At 32.8% G+C, this 23,192-nt stretch overlaps 2 protein-coding genes across 3 annotated transcripts; one reads left to right on the forward strand and one right to left on the reverse strand.

Moving 5' to 3' along the window:
- Window positions 1–3,093: 3,093 nt before the first annotated feature.
- LOC21407819 (protein REVEILLE 7) lies at window positions 3,094–6,301 on the forward strand. 2 transcript variants are annotated; one of them, XM_024167753.1, is made up of 7 exons: window positions 3,094–3,204; window positions 3,427–3,483; window positions 4,291–4,395; window positions 4,516–4,627; window positions 4,715–4,776; window positions 4,925–5,353; window positions 5,464–6,301. In XM_024167753.1, the coding sequence occupies exons 2-7, from the start codon at window positions 3,472–3,474 to the stop codon at window positions 6,139–6,141; spliced, it is 1,398 nt and encodes a 465-aa protein (XP_024023521.1). In that variant the 5' UTR covers window positions 3,094–3,204; window positions 3,427–3,471; the 3' UTR covers window positions 6,142–6,301. The 2 variants fall into 2 exon arrangements, with proteins under 2 accessions (XP_024023521.1, XP_024023522.1); XM_024167754.1 differs by lacking the exons at window positions 3,094–3,204; window positions 3,427–3,483 and adding an exon at window positions 3,834–3,945.
- An 11,587-nt stretch (window positions 6,302–17,888) lies between these two features.
- On the reverse strand, window positions 17,889–21,904 carry LOC21407821 (homeobox-leucine zipper protein HDG11). Its single transcript, XM_010101377.1, has 10 exons — window positions 21,789–21,904; window positions 21,523–21,640; window positions 21,219–21,407; window positions 20,301–20,783; window positions 20,101–20,202; window positions 19,596–19,805; window positions 19,279–19,459; window positions 18,909–19,177; window positions 18,699–18,788; window positions 17,889–18,296 (listed from the first exon to the last, which is right to left on the reverse strand). The coding sequence occupies exons 1-10, from the start codon at window positions 21,902–21,904 to the stop codon at window positions 17,889–17,891; spliced, it is 2,166 nt and encodes a 721-aa protein (XP_010099679.1).
- Between the last annotated feature and the right edge of the window lie 1,288 nt (window positions 21,905–23,192).

Below are 23,192 nucleotides of genomic sequence, written 5' to 3' on the forward strand. Positions count from 1 at the left end.
CCGCCGCCGCTCGTCTTCGACTGCCCCCCTATTAACGTTCATTTAATATATATTAATAATAATATTTATTTAATATATATTAATAATAATATTTATTTAATATATTTAATAATAATATTTATTTAATATATTTAATAATAATATTTATTTAATATATTTAATAATATTATTTATTTAATATATTTAATAATATTATTTATTTAATATATTATTACATGTTTTCAAAACTTAAACCACCAAACGCGGTTTCAATTTTTTTTAAAACTAAAATCAATCTCTGAATAAAATTACCAAACGTATTTTTAAAAATGATTCTAAAATGAAAATAAAAATATTTTTATTTTCATTTTCATACAAAATAATAAAAATGTTTTGAAAACAATTCTAAACGCACCCTAAAGGTCCCGCAACTTTCAGTTGAAGAAAGACTGCCTTCTCGTATCTGCATGGCTTAACATCATCAGCGTTGATGCAATACAAGGTAATGATAAAAAATCTGTGAAATATTGGCAAAGAAATATTGGCTTATTTTGAGCAAGAGAAGTTTCGACTTAAAGCACAACAGGAAGAGGAGAGAGAGAGAGAGAGAGAGAGAGAGAGAGAATAATGTCCATTGATACTACTTTAAAAGCACAGCCTCCAGATGGAAATCATTGCAAAAATTAAGAGCTAATGGCAGTTCTAATTCCATAAGAGAATAATGTCCATTGATCGGGAGATTCGTACCCCGATTTGAATCATAGTTCATGGTTCGTTACAGTATTTTTCCTTATAAAAAATACACGTAAATAAAAAATGGTTCTAATATTATGATTCTAATTCATGAATCAAACGTATCCTTATGTAATTATGTAGTACAATCATGTAATTCGATTATGTAATGAAATTAGTAGCTTTTTCATTAAGAGATCCTGGTAACCCAAAGGATGCATGCCATATCCAAACATCATATGAAGCCACAGCTTTCAAAATAATTGTTGGTTCATGGATGGATGTGACCAGAATACATACCTTGCCATGCAACAGGTATACAGTCAATGCTTCCCAACATTCCAGGAAAGCCACGACCACCATTAATCTTCACCATTAATCATCGTTGTTTGGAGATCTCAATTACTCATCCCCAAACACTGCAGTAATTGCTTTGACAAATTTTTTAATACTACACCTAAAACCCTTTCTTCATTCTTTTACCGGAGTCTCTACTTATTATATTTTTATGTTTGTTGATAGTAGTGATCAGTCATTATTATTTTTTTCTATTCAAAGGGATATCTTTTCAGATGTTACTTTAAATTTATTAAGATATTAATTACAAGTCAATACAAAAATAATATACACAAATAAATGATTAGTTAGAATTCGTTTAGTTCACTGAATTCGAATTGAGATGTGACTTTATGTGAGAATTTTTTATTATAGTAAAAAATAATAATAATAAATATGAATATTTTTGAAAATTTTGTACTATAATTTAACTCAAATTCTAAATTTAAATCAGTGAAATAAACATAACTTAATTATATTCATAAGTCAACACAAAAAGATATTTTTGTAGTAAGGTTTTTTATTTTTTTTTTGTTTTCACTGCACAAAAATAACCCTTTTTTTCCCCCCTTTTTGGCTAAAGAAAAAAAAAAAAGTCAAGTGAAGGGAGATATTTTTATAATCTAAACTCTCTATCCTTTAGTAGATTCCTGATGCCCTTGAACGTGGACAAATGCTATTGGCTAACAGGTAAAGTGGATAAAGAAGAAACTATGCAGTAAAGGGCCACAAGCCGTTTTAGCAAAAAAAAAAAAAAAAAAAGGAAAAAGGGGCCAAAAGCCTTTTTAAAAAAAAAAAAAAAAAAAAAAACCGTTATTGGGAAATCTTAGGCGCGTGGACTACAAACTCTGTCTACATGTAGAAAATCTCTGGTCGATATCCTAATATTTATAAGATTTATCCCTTCAACTTTAAATATCTTCCACAAAAATATCAACCAAACCTAAAACAAGAAATTAAAAATTCCAGCAAAACAAATAAAAGAAATTAAAAAAATAAACACATACAAAGAAAGAATATTATGGTAAAATTACTAGGAGACAAACAGGTCACAAGAAAGTGCCGCGTGTCGAGGCTCTCCTGCGTTCTCAGCCACATATTCCCAGGCTCCTTCGCGACTTTTCCATTGCCCTTTATTATATTAATTGATTAATATAAAATATTAAAAAAAAATATAAAAAGATATAATATAAAGTTGGAAAGTTTTAATACGACTCGAAAAAAAAAAAACTCCCATTTATAACAGACGGTTTGGACCGTCTATTATTGTTAAATAACGTTTTTTTGCTGAATAAAAAAAATTTATTAGGACCCGTTTAGTTCGCTGATTTAAGTTTTTAATTCGAGTGAGATGTGACTTTATATGAGAGTTTTTTACTGTAGTAAAAAAATTAGATGTGAGTGTTTCTTAGAGCTTTTTCCTATAGCAAAACTCGAATTCTAAACTCAAATCGGTAAAATGAACGGGACCTAATATAAATTTCTTTTATTTGTTAGAAGTGCGTAATACTAATTTAAGCGGTCCGTTCTTTTTCCTGATTCGAGTTTAGAATTCGAGTTTTACTACAATAAGGCTCTCAGAAACAGTCACATCTAACTTTTTTTCTACAGTGAAAAATTCTCACACAACATCACATCTCAACTCAAATTAAAAACTCGAATTAGCGAACCAAACGAGCTCATCTTTTAAGAAAATACTAATAATAATTATAAATTATAAACTATAATAAATAACACTGTGGATAATTCTAAAAAAAAAATAATAACAGTGTGGCTACCAAGACCCAAGAATAAAAATAAAAATAGCATAAAATAGAAATATCTGACGTGGCATCCCCTGCTTTTTCACTGCCCTCTTTGCAATGCTTTTCTTCTTCCTCCTCGTTATATAGCTCTTCAAATCTGTACATTTTCCTTCTCCTCTAACATTTTTTTTTATTCTTCGTTTTCTCTCTCTACTTTCTCCTTTATCATCCTCTGATTCTTCTTCTTCTTCTTCTTCGTTCCTGAAGATTTCTTTTTTTTCCCTTTTATCCAATATATAAATAAATCATTTCCTTTTCCCCTTCCTTTTTCTCGGGAAAAAGGAAAATAAAAAATCCGAGAGAACAGTGGCCGGAGAAAATCGGAAATTTCGATTATCCGAGAGTCTTGGAGGTGAGTCTCTGATTGATCTGCTACGTATCGACATGAATATGGAAATTTTTTCGTACTTGGTGTTTTTTTTTTTGTTTTTTTGTTTTTGTTTTATTTTTCTCGTTTTTTTTTTTTTTTTGACAATGTTGAAGAGAAATGAAACTTGCAAAAAAAAAAAAGGGAAAAATTATGAAAGAAAGAGCTTAGGAGTTTGATTTTAACTTCTGAGGAATGAAATTTCAGGTCTTGTGGGTGTATTGTTGAAGAGTTGGTCTTGATTTTGCAGCGATGGTTGTTGAGGTATGAAATTTCATTTTATTCTGTTTTTCTTTCTAGAAGCAAGAAATTTCGGATATGGATAAGCTGTTTCTTTTTTTTTTTTTTTAATTCGTTATAGAAGTGATATGCTTAACATTTTTGCTTGTATTACATGCCAGTTTCGAATTCTTGTTCTTATTAAAGTTTTTTTTTAATAAATTTTTTTATGCTTCTGCTAATCACTGTGGAAATGATCGGATAGCTTGTATGTGTGTGTGTGTGTGTGTGTGTGTGTGTGTATACATATAGTTTTTTCTTAGTAAGACGACAAATTTACCAACGCTAGTCGTTGCTAAAACTCTGTCATCTCCTAGTTTGCGCTGAATCTGTTCCAAGGCAAATCAGTTGTGTTTCTTTACAGTTTTGTCATGGAGCTGTACGGTCCTGATGTGATTCAAATTGGGATTTATTTAGGCACGTTGAGATTCTACCGACACCAAACTGGTAAAACTTGTAAATTGGTAGATTGTCTCAAATTGGTAAAACTTTGACATGAAAACATCTTATTGGTCTTTTCTGTCAATTTTTTTTGTTTGTGTATGGTTGGAGTGGACTCTGCACCTGTTTTACATAGGGCCATCTTTGGTTTTTGTGATTTTCTTTTTTCTTTTTTCTTTTTTTTTGGAAAGTGATGTCAGTTTTCAGTGTTGTTATTTATGCTTTAATTGTGGAATCATATCCTAGTGAGCAAGAGTTTCTTTGTTTGATTGTCTTCTGATAGTGGAAACAAAAGATTCAACTAATTTTGCTTTTCCCTTTTCTCTTCTCTTCAATTATACACATTAACAGAGTGAAGGCATGGAATTGAAAACCTCTGTTGTGAATGGTTCAAAGGGTGATTCAAAATGTGAGTCAGACAACCAAATGAACGAGATATATGACACTGCGCCCAAGGTTTCACTCTACTCATCACTCTCCACTTAGGCTTTTTTTTTTTTTTTTTTTTTTTTTTTTTTTTTTTTAATAGAATTTTTTTTTGGTATGAGCTATTCTCCGTTTCACCAATTTGTAAAGGTTAGGAAGCCTTATACAATTACAAAACAAAGAGAAAAATGGACAGAGGAAGAGCATCAGAAGTTCCTTGAAGCCTTGAAGTTGTATGGCCGTGGTTGGCGTCAAATTGAAGGTAAGTTTGTTTAAAACCTGTAACTTACACAAGTTCTCTCTTTCTTGGCTTTCCTGTCATGTGAAGTTCCTCTTCATCTCCATGCAGAACATGTAGGTACCAAAACTGCTGTTCAGATTAGAAGTCATGCTCAAAAGTTCTTTTCTAAGGTCTAATATCTTAATTCAGTATTCTCATTTTAGTTTGGCAATATAATTTTTTCATGAGGCATGATTCCGCAACTTCGTTTTGGTATAATGGTTGTCTCGTTGATCCTGTCTTCTATGCTTACATGCCTTTTCTTCTTGGTTTTTTCAGGTAGTTCGGGGTTCCACTGGTACTGTTGAGAGCTCCATTAAGCGAATTGAGATTCCTCCTCCGAGGCCTAAAAGGAAGCCGGTGCATCCTTACCCTCGTAAATCAGCCGAGTCTTTCAATGGAATATTGGTCTCAAATCAACCCGAAAGGTCGCCTTCCCCAAATTTATCGGCTGCAGATAAAGGAACAAAATCTCCCACTTCAGTCTTGTCCTGTCAGGGATCTGATGCATTGGGCTCAGTAGCTTCGGGTCAGCATAACAGGTCTCCTTCATCAGCATCATGTACTACTGACATGAATTCAATCAGTCAGTCTCCTACCGAAATAGAGAACGAGTACATGATTGGCAACTCATCTGATGAAGAGAGGAGATCTTTGCCAGCAAAGCATTTATCTTCGTCTTTGACCTTGGAGAATTTGTTGTCCAAGGTACAATGATTCGTGTAGCTAATCATTTGCGAATTTTTGTTATGTATGAACTTTAAATTCAAATTGTCGCTAGGATTCTGACACTCCCTTCTGCTGGTCTGCACGTACAGAAATTTGAACTGGGTGCCAAAGATGCCTCATACACTAAAGAAGAAGAAGAAGAAGAAGAAGAAGAAGAAGAAGAAGCTGAAGTAGCGGCTTCAGCAAGTTTCAAGCTTTTTGGAAGGACAGTTTTATTATCAGGCTTCCAGAAAGAATCTCCTCCTGGGGCAAAGAATTCCCAAACATCAAAGACTGATGAAGGGCTTGTTCTAACATTATCTTCGGATCAATTAGACACAAATTTGTCCCTTGGTGGAGCCGTTAGTAATTGTAATCAACTGGAACAACCGAAAGAGAGTTGTAATACTGAAACAGCTAACTCTCCTATGCTTTGGTGGACTTTATACCAATTCCCATTCCATTACCTTGCGGCATGTAACCAAACCTTAGATCAAACACCTCGGAATTCTTGTTCGGAACACAGAGAGGAAGACAAGGATATTCCCAAGGAAAGATCTTCCACCGGTTCTAACGATGGCTCGGCTAGTGGGGTGGAGACTGCAGGAGATAAAAACTTAGAGGCAGTTGATTCCTTTCCCCAAAAACCTTGTACCAAAGTGAGTGTTGAGCCCTCTAATTCTAGGAAGGGGTTTGTGCCATACAAGAGATGTTTAGCAGAGAGAGACAATGCTTCGGCAGCTGTAGTTCCAAATGTCAGGGAGAGACGGAAAATTCGAGTTTGCTGACAATTCGACTTCCCCAGTTTTACCTGACCTGCGTCCACGTGTAGTTTTAACATTCTTGACCAGAATCTGGAGAATGGCTCTGCAAACTTAAAGAGAGTAAACGTGGATAGTAGCAAATTTTTCAGCTCGTCTTTGGATTTCGATCCACCCCCCGAGCTCTCACCAAACGTCCACGTGTAGTTTTAACATTCTTGACCAGAATCTGGAGAATGGCTCTGCAAACTTAAAGAGAGTAAACGTGGATAGTAGCAAATTTTTCAGCTCGTCTTTGGATTTCGATCCACCCCCCGAGCTCTCACCAAATTTTTTTTTTTTTGCTGTAGAAGAATTCTGATAAGTTTACTGGGATTGTGTATTTGACTCCCTTTTCCACTTGTTTCTGTGTTCAGAAAAATGAATCTGAACACTTTTGAGCATTATATTAGGTTTCTGTCGTGCAAATAATGGTAACTTCATTCTAGACATCTCCTTTTTCGTCTTCTGACCGCGAGAGAGAGAGAGACAAGCTGTTTTTATTATGTCATTGACATAGCAACTGTTACACAGCCGACCCAATAAGTAAGGCCTAATAACGTTATGAAGCCCATTTGAGCCCAAAATTAGTTAAGAGGTAATTCCACGTCAACAGATGGTTAGGGCGCTGAGGCTATTATCGACCTTACGTGGACGAGGCTACGCAATTTAGAATTAGTCAACACGGGTAATTTCAAGGACCAAAATTCATATTTCAAATATTTAAGGGGTTGTTCTTCTGTAACAAAACTTAAAAAAAGTTTGAACTCGAGTTACAACTTTATTCAAGTTCACGTTCTTTTGTAAAATTTGAGTTTGAACTTGAGTTTGAACTCGAATTAAAACTCGAGTTTGGGGCTAAACTTGAGTTCAAGTTTTCCTTTAAACTCGAGTTCAGAAACTCGAACTCAAATTGATGAACAGTATTTTTTCTATTCTTAAAAATGTCATAATTTTTTCGTTTTAATTCTGATTTAGATAATTTTTTTATCTATGCATTCACAACGAAAAGATGAATAAAACCCCACCTATATACCCTATTAAAATTTTTTATCACCATTGAGTTTTTATTAAAATACTATATAAATACAAATTTAAGTTTTGACCCACCCAAACACAAACTCAAAAAGATTCTCAATTCAAATCATAACTCAAATGTGCACATTCAAACACAAACTCAAGTTACAACTTCAACTCAAGTTATAACTCAAACTCAACTCAAAATTATCACTCAAATCACTTTAACTCAAAAATGTAAAAGAACAACCCCTAAAATATCAGAAAAAAGAGATAAGTTCGTTTGGTATGATAATTTAAATTAAGGTAATTCTAATCATGATTCAGAAATCAAAATCATTATTCATAATGTTGGGTTTAAATTATGATTCTGAAACTATGATTCAGAATCAGAGATTTGAATCACCTTGAATCAAGAGGGGGTGATTTTAGAATCATGAGTGATTTTGGTTTAAAATATTACATCAGATTCTGAATTATGATTCAGAATCATCCAAACTAAATACTGTTTCTAAATCAGGATCCAGAATCATAATTCTGGATCCATCTACCAAACGAACATATTTAACTGATGGTGATTTATAACTTTAACGAGAAAGAATTGTCTCGTATGGTTTTGTTCAGAGGAAATTATATTGTAAATTAGAAACTTAGGAAACTATAAATAAGGGGTTAAGAACTAGAAAATCCTATTAAATTTCATTATGAGCATTAGTCTGTGTAAATTTTTTCCCTCTTCATAGTGAAATTATTCTCTCCCATCCACTTAGCTCTCAAATCGAGGGTGAACAACTATAAATTCGGATATCTTTACACTTAATTTTTCATTAAGTGCATTTACTGCATTCGTTATTTACTGTTCTTAAGAATTAATTATCTGAGAGATTCGTGAATCCTGAGTTGACGAATTTTCACAGTCGACAATTAGCAACTCCACTGGGGACTAAACCTAGAATATCTGGTTTATTGAAGATTCTGGTCAAAGAATATCGCACTATCATGGCTCCAAGGAAGACGCGAAGTTCGGCTGAAAATCAAGCGAATCAAGAAGACCAAACCATTGGGATCGATAATACAATGATTGGAGATCCGCAAATTGGGAATCAACAGGCTGAAGGCCATTAGGCTGGGAATCAACCTAATATTGAAAATCAACCCGCGAGTAGGAATGATGAGGACGCGGGTTTGGGAGCTCCCCAAGATGATCCCGGCAGAATGCAGCGACATATTGATTCTCTAACTAAGTAGGTCAGTCACCTGGTAGCCGTAGTGAACAGCGTGGTGATGCTGAAGGAATTGGGGAAAGCCAAAACACGAGGGGGAATAGTTCTCGCCCTAGACCCGCACGTTCCTTGGAAAGCAAACAGTAGGCTGCCAAGAGGCGAGCCCAGGAAAGAGAAGCCGCAACAAATGGACAAGTGCCAACTTCGGGCAGGCAAGTGCCTCTGGTGGCACTATTATGGGACAACCAGGAAAATGTGTAATGACCCAACTTCCCGAATTGTCACTAATCATGATTTACACGAAAAATCTTTCTTAACTATTGAAAACCATTTCTTTAAGTACTAAAATTTTGGGAATTTTTTTTTGAAAACATCTTTGAAAAACTCCTTTCTGAATCATGCATCATTGTAAAGACGATTTATAAGTCTAATAGAAGTACTTGGAGTAAAGCGTTATAAGATTACAACATTAATCAGTATTAACAGACTTAACCAAACATGTCTTTAAATTAGATTGCATGCATAAAATCATAAACCATATTTAAACAACCATCATTTCAATTAAAATGTCTTTTAATGTAATTCTAAAAATATTTGCAAGGTGATCCATGCCCTATCCTCCACCGTACACGTTATCCGCAGTCAAGTCCACCAGTGAGCAATAGGCATTTTACCTACAACATGAACAAATTTGATGAGCAATAGCTCAGCGAGTATAAATATCCTCATAAAACAATTTTTCAAACATAACATCACCAATAAAAATGCATGATCAATTATGCTTTATTATGGATTTTTCATTTATCATTATTGGGCCATGTGCACGTACTAAGTGCACGCGACCAATGAGACGTTGGGGAAGCTACCCAAACATTTCGTCTGATGACATTCGCGGTCTTACCTACTTAGGCTAGTGAACCTCTCGTCACCAAGGGTTGGAGGAATTTTAACCTCCCATCTCCCAAGATCGGAGGGCGGCACGACACTTAATATCATCATTACATTAACCTCTTATTTTAGTGATCATGTGATTATGATCATGTAACAAAAACTTGATGATATAATATAACTTGAACAAGAGGCATTCATAGTAAACACATCATCAAATATGTCACCGATAATAAATATAGTACAATCAAGCATGCAAGTTTCTCAAAACATTTTAAAACCATTCATGCTATAGGTGAGTTTGTACTCACCTGGATGCCGGTACTTAGCATTTCCCAAAGCAAATCACTTTTGTAAAGTTGTTCGTTCTGTATTTAGTAGCATTGATGATTCGACTGTTAGTTCGTTATTGAGTTTTATAATTTTCAAGTATAGGTCTTAGAGACTTAGTCTCTCAAACTTTCTTTGCATTTAATTCCTTTCCTTAGTTCATTCTTTACGTCTTAGATTAATTAATAAGTTTAAATTACTTAGTTAATTATCAAATTATATAATTTAGTATGCTTAGGACTTAGAGAGTTAGTCTCTTAAACCTTTATCAGGAAAAGTTGAACTGATTATCCTTCCTCTAATTTCCTTTTTTACATTTGAATTAATGGATAACATTATAATCGATCAATTAGTTAGTCTCTGTTAAACTTTCATTAACTGACTTAGGATAATTATTCTTTGCTAAATAAATATCCATCTCTTTATCCTTAATTAATTAATTAATTTACTTAATTGATTAATTAATTATCTAGGTAAGTCACATTAATTAAGTTTTCATTAATTAATTAACTAATAATTTAACTCTATCAAATACTTAATTAAGTTTGTTAATTTTCAAAATAAATTTGATTAGGTAAACACCTACTTTCTACCATTAACTAATTAATTAGCTTGATTAATTAATTAATTATCCAATTAAGTTTCACTAATCCTCTAATGGCTTTGAAAACTAATTAAGTTTATTTCTCATGGTACTCTCTAAGGTCACATATAGGTTACCCTATCTAAAATTTCCTTGGGCTTACCCTAGCCTTAAGCACTTCTACAGATAGGGCTTGAGCCTGTTGAGCTTGAACTTTAAATTAGTCACCTAGTGGATATCCTTAGGTAAACTTAAAGAATACTCTAATTCCCACTTGGGCTTTTGGGCTCACTTGGACTCCTTAACGTGGTTGGGTCACCTCTAGTCTTCTAGTCCTTTAGGGACTTCTAAGTTTAGTTTCGAGTTTCCAATTCTCGAGGGACGGTTTTACCTTTGAAAATTATCATTTTACCCTTAGCGGGTTTTGGTGATTCTAAAGTTACAAATCTAAGGTGCTTGTTACTCTAAAGCTCGTTCTTTTGAGTGAAAAACTCAAAAAAAAGTAATTTGAGTTATAATTTTATTTGAATTCATGTTCTTTTAAGTTTATGATTAAAACTCGAGTTCAAGTTTCCCCTTAAACTCGAGCTCAGAAACTCGAACTCAAATTAATAAACAGTATTTTTTCTATTCTTAAAAATGCTATAACTTTTTCATTTTAATTCTGATTGAGATGATTTTTTTTCTATGCGTTGACAACGAAAAGACGAATAAAACCCGACCCATATACCCTATTAAAAAAAATTATCGTTTTACCCTTAGCGGGTTTTGGTGATTCTAAAGTTACAAATCTAAGGTGCTTGTTACTCTAAAACTTGTTCTTTTGAGTGAAAAACTCAAAAAAAAGTAACTTGAGTTATAATTTTATTCGAATTCATGTTCTTTTAAGTTTATGATTAAAATTCGAGTTCAAGTTTCCCCTTAAACTCGAGCTCAGACACTCGAACTCAAATTAATAAACAGTATTTTTTCTATTCTTAAAAATGCTATAACTTTTTCATTTTAATTCTGATTGAGATGATTTTTTTTCTATGCGTTGACAACGAAAAGACGAATAAAACCCGACCCATATACCCTATTAAAATTTTTCATCAGCATTGAGTTTTTATTAAAATACTATCTAAATATAAATTCAAGTTTTGACTCACTCAAACACAAACTCAAAAAGATTCTTATCTCAAACCATAACTCAAATGTACACAACCAAACACAAACTCAAGTTACAAGTTCAACTCAAGTTATAACTCAAATTCAACTCAAGAATTATACTCAAGTTAAACTCTAAAAGAACAAGCCCTAAGTGTTCTGCCCTCAAGGACCTCAAGCTAAAACTCAGAGCTTGGTATTTGTTTGACCATTTTACCTCTTTTCAGTCAAAATGACCGTTTTGCCCCTAATGACGTTTCGGGTGACTAAAGGGTTGTAATCGTGGCTCTATAAGTCTTTGTTCCACCTAGGTAATGCTATGGACTTATCTTACAGAGTTACCCTAAAATTTTATAAAAATTAGGATTTTACCCTAATTATTGCACTATAAGTCATTGTTTCACATGTGTGTTTCAAAATTTAAAATTAAATAATCACATTATTTAATATGCAATTAATTATTCTTGAGTGTTTTATTTAGAATTTCATAATTCTAAAATTCTCATTTTTTCCTTATATTTTATAAAAATTAGGATTTTACCCTAATTATGGCACTATAAGTCATTGTTCCACATGTGTGTTTCAAAATTTAAAATTAAATAATCACATTATTTAATATGCAATTAATTATTCTTGAGTGTTTTATTTAGAATTTCATAATTCTAAAATTCTCATTTTGTCCTTAGTGTCTTGTTGATTTATAAGGACGATGTCGGGACTGATGGACCTATAATTCTGAGCTCCAATAAAATTAATAATTAATCAAATTTTTTAATTAATTAATTCTAAAGTTACTCCACTATAAACTTAGAAATGCACTATCATAATTATAAATATAATTTACTTCCAAACTTTAAAAGTGTCCATTTGATATAGCCATTACATATAGATCAATCCTCTATAAATAATTCATACCTACAGCCAGGTAAAATTCGTTAACCTTTCTAATTACATCTTTATCCTTGAATATCATTGATTATCTAATGAATAGTATATTCATAAAATAAATTTAGGAATACGAGCTCGTTACTTATTCAAGTACTGAATCAACGCTCAAGAGAATTATTTATCTACTTCTTTATTCAAGAAGGAATGAATTTCATCTTGTATATTAACATTCCCGGCTACCTACTTTATCATGTCTCCAAGATACAAGGAATATGATTTAGAATCTCAAAATCCGTACTGAGTAAATTAAAAGACACAAATCCATAAATAAGAGTATGCTAATTACTCAGGATTAAGATCGTTTTATATATGACAATTGGTAGACTTAATTCGTATTTCTATACTTAACGGAAATTGTCAAAAATTCAAATCATGTCTGTGTCCGGGTTCCACATAATCACATTATGTGAAATACACTAATCCAATATCCCTCTATATTAACAGTGCAGATAATACCATTTCATTCTTAATGGGAATGACATGTATTAGTAATGTTTTGAGTAAAGATTCCAAAATTTTAACTAAATTTATTATCAAGATTATTATCCTTAAAAATATTATCCTCCCATATATAACTCTTATATACAATATTTAAGGTTACATAAATAATCATAGAATTTTCAATGATATTCATAAAGTATTCAATAATACATGCACATAGATAATGAAATTTCTCTTTTATTAAATAAATAATAATATTTTTTTATTACATCTTATGCTTTTATGTCAACATTCTCAACAACTTTGATTGAGGGTAAATTGTCCTTGCGGTTAGAATTAGCCTTTGGCGCAGTTAATAGTTTTGATCCTTGCATTAAGATGAGTCTAAAGGTGTAGAGACGTCAAGACGGACCATAGGTATTATAAATTCTAGACGTTAGGGGTAAAATTATAATTTTTAGATAGAAAATATGTGGGTCAACCTATAAATAGGAGTTCAGAACCTTAATAAGGCAGAAAGTGGTTAGGGAAGTCTAAAATTTAATCTTCTAATCACTTAGAAAGGCAATAAGTCATTTTGTCCATTAATGAGTAAAATAGTACGACGGACACCGAGCTCTGAGTTTTAGCTCGAGGTTCTTGAGGGCACAATGATTAGGGAAATGAGTACCTTAGATTTGTAATTTTTGAATCGCCGAGCAAAATGATAATTTTTTAAAAGGTAAAACTGTCTGTCGATAGTCATGAATGCTTGGTTAGTCTAAGGACACTTGGAAGATTAGAAGTGATCTCGTATGAACTGAAGTAGGTTAAGAAGTTCAAAACGGGCTCAAAGGCTCGCATAAGGATAAGGTAACTCTTAGGTTGACCGTAAAGGAAAACCTACTAGGTAACTAGTCATGGCCTAAGCCCATATGGCCCAGTTCTAACTTCAAGAATGATTAAAAATTAGGTAAGTCCAAATAAATATAACAGGGTTAACTTAACGGTATACTAAAAGAATACTCATAGTAACGCAACTAAATTAAATTCCTACACCCTAAAATAAAGTGAAAATGATTATCTGAATTATAAATCTGTAAGATCTAATGAGCTAATTAATTAATTAATGAGAAATTATTATGTAAGAAGTAAAGAATAATTAACCTACGTCGGTTACTGGAATCATTAATGGGAGGTTAAGTACTTAATTGGCTAACCTAAAGGAAAATGTAATAAGAATTAAAAGGAGTAGTTAATCCTAATTAATGTTAAGAAAACTAAGTCTCTAACACTTAAACCAAATAAGTAAAAAAAAAATAAATAATAAACTGATAGTCGGTTACTGGTAATGGTGAATACAGAACGCACCAACAAACGAAAGTGGTGTACTGTGGGTAAACGCTAAACGATAGCGCCTAGGTGAGTACAAGCCTTACGTACAACATGAATAGTTTTAAAATGTTATGTTTGAGGAATTGCATGCTTGTTTGCACTGCATATATTCTCTATGATGTGATTGATGAGCATGATGAAATGTATGTCCTTTAAAGTATTTTACAAATTATACTTTTGTGACATAGCTAATGAATATGATGTAAATGTTATATCACCTCTTGATAAAGTATGTTTTAATGATTACTTTGTGACATGATCACAATTGTATGTTTACCTAAGTAAGATGCTATAGTAATGATGAAATGTTAAGTGTTGTACCGCCCTTTTACATGAGTACGTGAGGAATTTCCTTGAGCTCATGGGATGGGAGGAATTTCCAAGACCTTCGGATAGTTAGACTAAATATTTGGGTCGCTCCCCCACTCCTCTTAGTCTTGCGCACATGGGTATGAGCACAGGGCCCTTAATGAGAACAAAATACACTCTTATAAAGGAAGCATAATGGTCATGCATTCTCACTTTGTGATAATTGTTGTGGAAAATTTTTTGTGAGGAATATTTGTACTCGCTGAGTTTTGGCTCACAAGTTTGTTCATACTGTAGGTAAACAACTTACGATTAAATGATGGACTTCGCAATGAAGAATGCCTACAATGGAGGGATTGGGCAATGGATACCACTATGCAGTTAAATTTTGCATAAAGTTAAGAAGGTTTAAAGTTATGGTTAGGGTGAATAATTTAAAAGGAAGTTGTAATTATTAATTCGAATTTGTAATCTGAATTTCCTTTGTATTAAATTAACAAAAGTTAAAGATGATTTGAGACATGAATGTTATAATTATACGAAATAAGTACGAGATTTTATAAAACTGGTTAAGTAAGCTCTGAAGCTGATAGTATCTATAATATTACGTTGTGATACTTTATATACAAGGCTAGTTTTAAATCGTTTAAAATAATTTGTGACTTTTATAAATGATGAATGGAACTATGTTTCAAAATAAGTCTTAAAAAAAACCAAAAATTTCAGTAACTAAAGTATTTCACTTTTAAGATGTTTTAAGATGTTAATGTCGTTTTTTCGCATTAAAGTCACATTTAGTAACAGATCGAGATGCTGGGTGGTTACATCTTCACACAACAAATAGTAAAGAAAATTGAACATACTTCCATGTAACTTTTTGTGATATTGAAAGGTGAAAATTAATTAAGGTTTTACTATGGATTATTGAAATAGAAATAGTTTATATTTTGAGAATATGGTGGGTAGGGTGTGTGGAGAGAAAAAGACTCTCTATTAGTTTCCATTTTATAATAAAATTTAATTATATAGCTAAGTCTATTGTCATTTTTAGTCATTTTATTTAAGAGTCTTTTTGTAATAAGAAGTTTTTAATGTGAGGAGAGTGTGAAGAGTAAAAATGGGTGTGCTTATAGAACCACCAAAAAAAAATTTATCCTATTAAATTAAATGGTGGTTATATTCACACTTCATTTTTACTCTCCACACCCTCCATCTAATTACGCAACCTATATAATTTTTAAATAATTAAATTTTCTTTCGACACACCTCTAATATTCTAAAATTAGCCCTAACTACTTTTTATAAAATCATTAAGGATGATTTTATTTACAGCCCCTCTTTTCTCTCCACACTCACCCACTTCTTTTTTCTCCACACCCCACATAATTAATTTAATATTTTAATGTTACCTTTTATTATATCTTTTATTTATATCTTTTTATTATTATTTTGTTGTTGTTGTTGGAACTTTAGGCATAACAGCTTTTTTATTTTTAAGTTCAACGGAAAAAAAAAAAGAAGAATAAATAAGAAAGGTAAATAAAAAATAATTAAAACCTTAAACTGAGTTGCATTATATTCAGAATATTGATCGGACTCGATAACAAACAAAAATGCAGTAAGATATTATGTCATAAGAACAAGTGGCATAAAAACAAAAACAAAAAACAAAAACCTCGTCATCTTGCATTATAAAAAACGAAAAAAAGAATAAACAATTTGCTTAAAAGATAGACTAGCAAATAAATATGAACACAAAAAGAAAAACAAAAGTAAAAATAAAATCTCCATATAACAAATAATAAAGAAAATTAAACATGCCTCTATGTAATTTTTTAGAATAGTTATTGAAAAGTGAAAATTAGGTTTAACAATGGATTTTTAACATAGAAATAGTTTATAATTTGGGAATATGATATGTGGGGCGTATGGAGAGAAAAAAGACTATTAATTTTCCTTTTGTATTAAAATTTAATTATTTAATTTAGTCTACTATTATTTTTTGCTATTTTATATACGGACCTTTTTATAATAAGAAATTTTTAATTGATGGGACTGTGAAGAGTAAAAAGACGGGATGTGAATAGAACCACATTAAATTAAATGACGGACAATTATGTGGTAGGAATCTACTAGTATTAAGGACCTGTTTGGTTCATACGTTCAAATCAGTAATTCTTAAATTTGACATTTAAAATTTTAATTTTTTATAAGAGAAAAACACTATAGTAGAATCAAAATCATGAGTTTAAACGCATGAAATAAACGGGTCTATAAAGATATGATGTATAAACCTGTACAATATCAATACAAAATTCTCTATGTTAAACATAAACTTCTTATAATTCGCTTGCCAATTATAGGTAGAAAATGTTGGGAAATCATGAAATCAAAACGAGTAGATAAAAAGTGGTATAAGGTAGAAACAGAACTTCTCCCAGAAGAGATAGTAAGCCGAAGCTCTTCAATTTTCCCAAGAAAAAGTGTCAAGGCTTATAAAGATAAATTTGACGTTTAAGCTGATCATTTACTCTCTCCTTCGTAGACTGAAAGACAGAGAAGAAGCAATGGAGCCCAGAATTTCTTTTCCTTTTTTTTTTTTTTTTTTTTTTTTTTTTTATTTTTTTTTAAGCATTTATCCCAACTGTCAATATCTGGCCCCTACGAATTCTTATTCTAGTCTTCTTTTTTTCTTCAACTCCTGACAAACCTCTTAATTATAATTGAATATGAAAGTTAACGAAAGATCCAAAACATGACTTTAAATACATCATGAGCAGCCATTTGTAAACTATAGTGAAACATACAATATTGAGTAGAAAAGAAAAGTGAGATAAAAAAGAAAAGAGTAATTGTTTTTACAGCATTAATGGATCAATAACAATAAAGTAACAAAAAGAAAGATTATGAATTTAAGTCTATTAAATAGGAAGTCAATACCCGAACCATACATCTGATGTAGTTTCCTGCTCTGTCTGTTATAAAGAATTAAATAAAAATAAATAAAAAATTCCTCTAAAACCCAACAGCAGAAAAAACGCTAAATATGGTGCGTTCTTGACTCCCTCCTTTTAAGACCCAAAATTCTTTCATAACAAAGAAAAAAAAAACCAAACTAAAAAAAACAATAACCTACCCCAAAAAAAAAAAAAAAAAGAAAAAGAAAATCCTTGTAGTTGGTGTAAATTGTAATGAAGCCTTAGCAACAAAAGCAGCAGCAGCAGCGGCAGAAGCAGCAGAAGCCAGCAGGCAGTAGTAGTAATTAAACAGCTTGAGCTCTTGATGAGAGGGCATTCAAGTTCTCCAACTAACTTCCACCAAGCAAAACCATATCAATTTTTTTTTTTTTTTTTTTTTTTTAAAGGTTTAACTTCTTTAACTTCTTCTTAACCCACCCCTTCTGATCAGGATATTTAAGGATGGTAGAAAAAAAGTTGCGGATACTTTTGGTGAATGAATGGTGATGATTATGATGATCATGAATTGGTACAGTTCAATGCAGCCTTAATTTGCTGGACGGTGGTGCCAATTAGGTTATTAACCGTCGTCACCGATTCCAAATTCAGCTTCGCCGACGGCAGGCTGCTCACTAGTATTTGGAACGCCACCGTGATTAGGGACCCGCTAGAGCGGCCCATGGCATTTCCAGGCGGCACGGCGGCAGAGCTCGTCGAGGCCCCGTCCCCTCCGCCTCCTGGCTCGGTCCGGCCATCCGGTGAGATGGTGAAGCCTGAGGGAAGTAGCGGGATATAGGACGGGTCCTCACCGCTCATGGCAATGTTGATGGCCGGAAGGTCGACTGGGCAGTACACAACCACTGAGCCGGATGCGTCTATGCTGCTCTCTTGGAGTATCAACATGTTGTTCTGGCTAGTGTTGAAAGCCTGTTTTTGGCAAAACCAACCAACAAACAAAATAATAACAACTCATTTGTCACATAAGTTTTGTTAATAATTTATACTTAATGAGATCAGAATTTATTTTTGAATGTGGAGTAGAATCAAGTAAAAATAATCATTGCAAATTGCCTTATTAATTGAATAAAGTTTTTCCTATATTGGCTTAGTAATCTAAGTACAGTACTTTTTTTTTTTTTTTTTTTGCGCGAACAGTTATATTTTAGTAGTTTACCATTTTTATAAACATTAGAAAGGAAATCAAAACAATTAAATGATAAGAATTTTGATTCTGATTATTAAGGAAACACTTTAATTAATTACTCATTTTCTGAATATTAGAAAACGAAATTAGCTGAATTGAATCATGAACGAAACATGCGGACTTACTCGGAGAACGGAAATGCAATTCCCAGGATGCGATCCATTCGCAATGTGGGCTACTTCTTGAACTGCATTGCCATTGGAGAGAACATCCCACTGGAGAAATGGAATGAAAAAGAAAAACCAATGTAACAGTTCTTACTTAATCTGATTAGTATCAAATGTTTATTGGTATGAACGATTGTAGAAATTTTGATGGAGGAACATAATACATACCTGGGATCTCGTTCTTTCATCCTTAAAGAAATTGAAGACATCTTGGGGAGAAATTGGAAGCCAAATAGTAGTGGCTGCACTAAGAACAACACCGTTGGGTTGACCAGGATCGCTACTCTTATGGACGGTTACTCGGACTCCAACCTCATTTAGACCGGAAAGAGTTGTCCACCGGTGGCCATTGGACGTACTAATGCTGGCACAAAAGTTGTTGACCATTCTTTGCGCAAGTTTCATCATGCTTTTCTTGCCATCCGGAGAAGGAATCACTAAGCACCCAAAAATAAAAAAAGAAAAAATAAATAAAAATTGCGGTTAGAATTGGAACCTCAAAACCATGTCGTCAAAATTATTATTATTATTTTTTTACCTCCTCCGAGATCGCGAGTTGAAGCTCCGGAGACCATTAGGCAAGCAAATCTTTCACACATCCTCTGAAGAGTGGCAAGCCATCTTCCTGCTCCAAATGCCAAACCACTATGAATAAGGTCCCTATAGAGTCTATGAGTTGGAGTTTTGTCTTCAATTTCCACATGTTCAACCCAAGTGACCTGTTTTTGTCACAAATATATGTGTATGCATTAGAATTCCCATCACACATAAGTAATAATTAAATTTATACTGTATTTGATTTAGAGGACTAATTTAAATTCATAAGTAATAATAAATATTATCAATATTGGTCACCCTGGAGTAGCCATTGGGCATGTCCTGAATCAAGCACCCGGAAGGAAGCCTATGAGATCTGCATTGATTAGCAAATTGATTGTCTCTAGGCAAATCATACGAAACATCAACAATGGCCCACAAGCCTTGTTCTATTTGTTGACAATAGCGGAGGAAGTAGAACTCTCTTGTGGGTACCAAAGGAGAGAGCACTTGCAATTCTTGATGCATCTGAAGAAAATGACAAAATTCAAAACTCATTAGAAGTCAGCAATGACAATATTATATGTTTTTAGATATAAAAGAATATATCCATAAATAAAATATTTTCATGTTGAAAACGGTAAAGATTTTTTATTTTATTTTAATATATACATGGGAATATTCAAAAATTTAAAATATTTTCATAATATCGATACTTTTATTTTATCCTTGGAAGTGATCCGTAATTCTTCAGAGGGGAAAAAAAATTGAAAAACAGAGAAAATGTGATGGTGATTAAATTAAGCTTTAATTGGATTCTTACTAGCTGCAAAGTGCCACTATGACTTCCTAACACCCCAGATGATATGACTTCAATTGTTCTGGCCATTGACACAATTGTGGGAAATAGCTCTACCCATTTGTTCTGCATGAATTTTCCTCAAACAAGTCAATCATAATTTTATAGGACTAAGGAAAAAGAATTGAATTTACCGGATCCAAAAAAAAAAAAAAAAAAGTTACCGAATCCATGAACATGTCCACCAATGCCAAACCATTCATGATAACAACTCCGGCGTCTCGCGAGGCCTCAATTCGGAGATTTGGATTCTTCAAGTGGCTATTAGGCCTTGGAAAGATCCCCTCATAGTTGTCGAGGTTAAGGACATCCCTGCCGTCGACAGCAGACTTGATCCAAAGCGGCTCATTGGTCTGGAGAAGCCGGAGCAGCTCATCCATGGCATTTGCCGCGATGTCAGTCATGAGGGACTTGTCCATGTCGGAAATGCCTGGTGGCTGGTATGGCATTGTGGGGATAGAGGATGAGCTGCCGGGTAGAAGATCGAGGTCAAGGGACGGGCCACCACCGCAGCCTCCAAGGCCATGATAAGCTCCAAAGCTTGCCATTGATAAGTCTAAGGAAGAAATGTGAATTGGTTGGACTGGTGGGAGTTGGGAGATTGGCCTCCCAATGTACTTTGCAGCAATACTAGAAACCCTGTCAAGCTAAACACAATCCAAAAAAAACAAAAAAACAAAAATTATAGAGATCGATTTCCTTTACTAGTTCCTAAAAAATAATTCAAAATTGACGTGATAATTTAATTTTCTTACAAATTAAAAATAATATAAAATTGACTCAAAAGCAGATGTATAAAAATGATTTATTGCTTTTGCTAGTTCCTAAGAAATTCGCCACCAAAAAGTTAACCAACTTTTAGAGGTGTTGAGATATTCCATTAAAAAAAAAAAGAATAAAGATATGATTTTTTTTTAATGGGTAATGAAGAGGAATTAACACCAAAAGGACTGCTCAAGAATAAAGATATGATTTTTTTTTTTTTTAATGGGTAATGAAGAGGAATTAACACCAAAAGGACTGCTCAAATGGTTTGATGAAGAAATAGGGAAAAGAGTTTTTGTTTTAATAGAGAAAAAGACCTCTTCTTTCAATTGGGCATTTTCCATTCGGAGTTTTTGTTCATCAAAAAAACAGTCATCGTTGATAGGAGGTCCTCCACAAGAAGGGCAGATAACATTCTTAAGTGCCTCTCTTATTGCAATGTTTTCACATCTGATCTTGTCGTTCTCTGCTCTTAGCCCACAATTGTCTGCTCTCTCATGTTGTGCCTACAATCACATACATATATATATATATATATATACATATTATGTATAATATAACTCATATAATAATACATTTAAAATATATATCTAAATGATTTATATAAATATAAATATATACCTTCATCTGGGTCCTTCGGTTTTGGAACCAAAACTTGATCTGGCGAGGAGCCAAACCCAACTCTCTACTCAACTGCAGCCGCTGCTTCTCATCTGGGTGTGGACACTCCTTGAACATCCTTCATGAAACATTACAAAAAAATAAAAGTAAAAAAATCCTCAGAAACCCAATATTCATATCAAAGAGGAGAGAAAAACCCAAAAACTTAAAAAAAAATAAAGAAAAATAATAACAAAAAAGGATTTTTTTTTTTTGGTCTGACGTACGATTCGAGTTTCTGAATCTGGTGAGCAGTGTGACGATGGTAACGCTTCTTCCTTCTCTGAGCATCGGAGGCATCATTGTCTCGTCCTCCTCCTGAGCCACCACTCGCGTATTCCATTTTTTTTCTTTTTCTTTTATATGAAAAAAAAGAAAAAAAAAATCTGTCTATACTTTTCTCAGTGGCCAAACAGTATTTCTACTTCAAAAGACCACGATGAACCGCCACCATAAACAACAAGTCTTCTTCTCATTACAAAATAAGGAAAAACGAATGAGGAAAAAAAAAGGAAGAAAGAAAAGAAACAGATATTGTTAACTTTTTTTTTTTTTTTTGGCCTTTTGGTAACGGAAGACAAAAAGGAAAATATTTATGTACAGAAAGTATAATGAACAAGTAGAGACGTTGAATATATGTAACCAAAAACAAAACAAAAAAAGAAAAAAGAGAAAAAGGTTTTGTTTATTTGGTTCTCATTGTTTGGAGAAGAAAAACGGCTGAAATGGGGCAATGATTTTGGTGACAAGGGAGTGAGTTAAGGAGATGATGATGAAGATATGAAATCTTGAAGACAAAAAAAAAAGAACATATAAAGAGAAAAAAAAAAAGAAAAAGAAAAAAAGGAGTCTATATGTGTGTGTGTGTGTGTGTGTATATATATATATATATATATGAAATAGCCAAGCTTGATCTCTTCTTCCTCTAAGACTAAAACCCACTATACTACTACTATATTAGACTGTGTAGTGTATAGTAGTAGAATAGTGTATGCCACTTTCACTGTTTGCGATAGCTGCTCTTGTGTTTGTTTGTTTGTTTGTTTGTGAATTGTGTGTGTATATATGGATATATGACTGAATTGCTAGTTGGCAGAAAGAACTAAAATTAAAAAGAAAAAGGATTTTATTATTTTTGTTATTATTGTATATATGTGTTGTTGGTTTTGTTGTTCTATGGAATTGTAACTGCTGAATGAATATTGATGGGTTTTAAAAGCTCTTTAGAGAGAGAGGGTTAAGAATTTAATTGGGATTCACCCAATTCGAGCGCTTTCTCTCTCTCTTATTCTCTCATTTTCTCTCTCTATATATGTATGTATATATGTGAGTTGCTATTTTCGCTCTCTTAATATGGAGTGCTACAGTCATGGCCAGGTGTGCAACCACCAATTACCTTTTATTACGTTCAAACTTCATACCATATTTTGGTATTTGTCCCGAGAGCATTCTTATTTATCCGAATGAAGTTAAAATACCGCTAATTAAGTAAAGTTGATAGGTGAAATCTAACTTTAAAAGAATTATAATTTTATGAGTGATGGGGTTTGATTCCAATAGAGATAATTTAAATACCATTTTTATTGTGTTACACTTCTACTCTCGTCAGTTACTTTTTTTTTTTTTTTTGT

This window comes from Morus notabilis, unplaced genomic scaffold (assembly GCF_000414095.1).
Source record: "Morus notabilis unplaced genomic scaffold, ASM41409v2 Scaffold172, whole genome shotgun sequence".
NCBI lineage: Eukaryota > Viridiplantae > Streptophyta > Magnoliopsida > Rosales > Moraceae > Morus > Morus notabilis.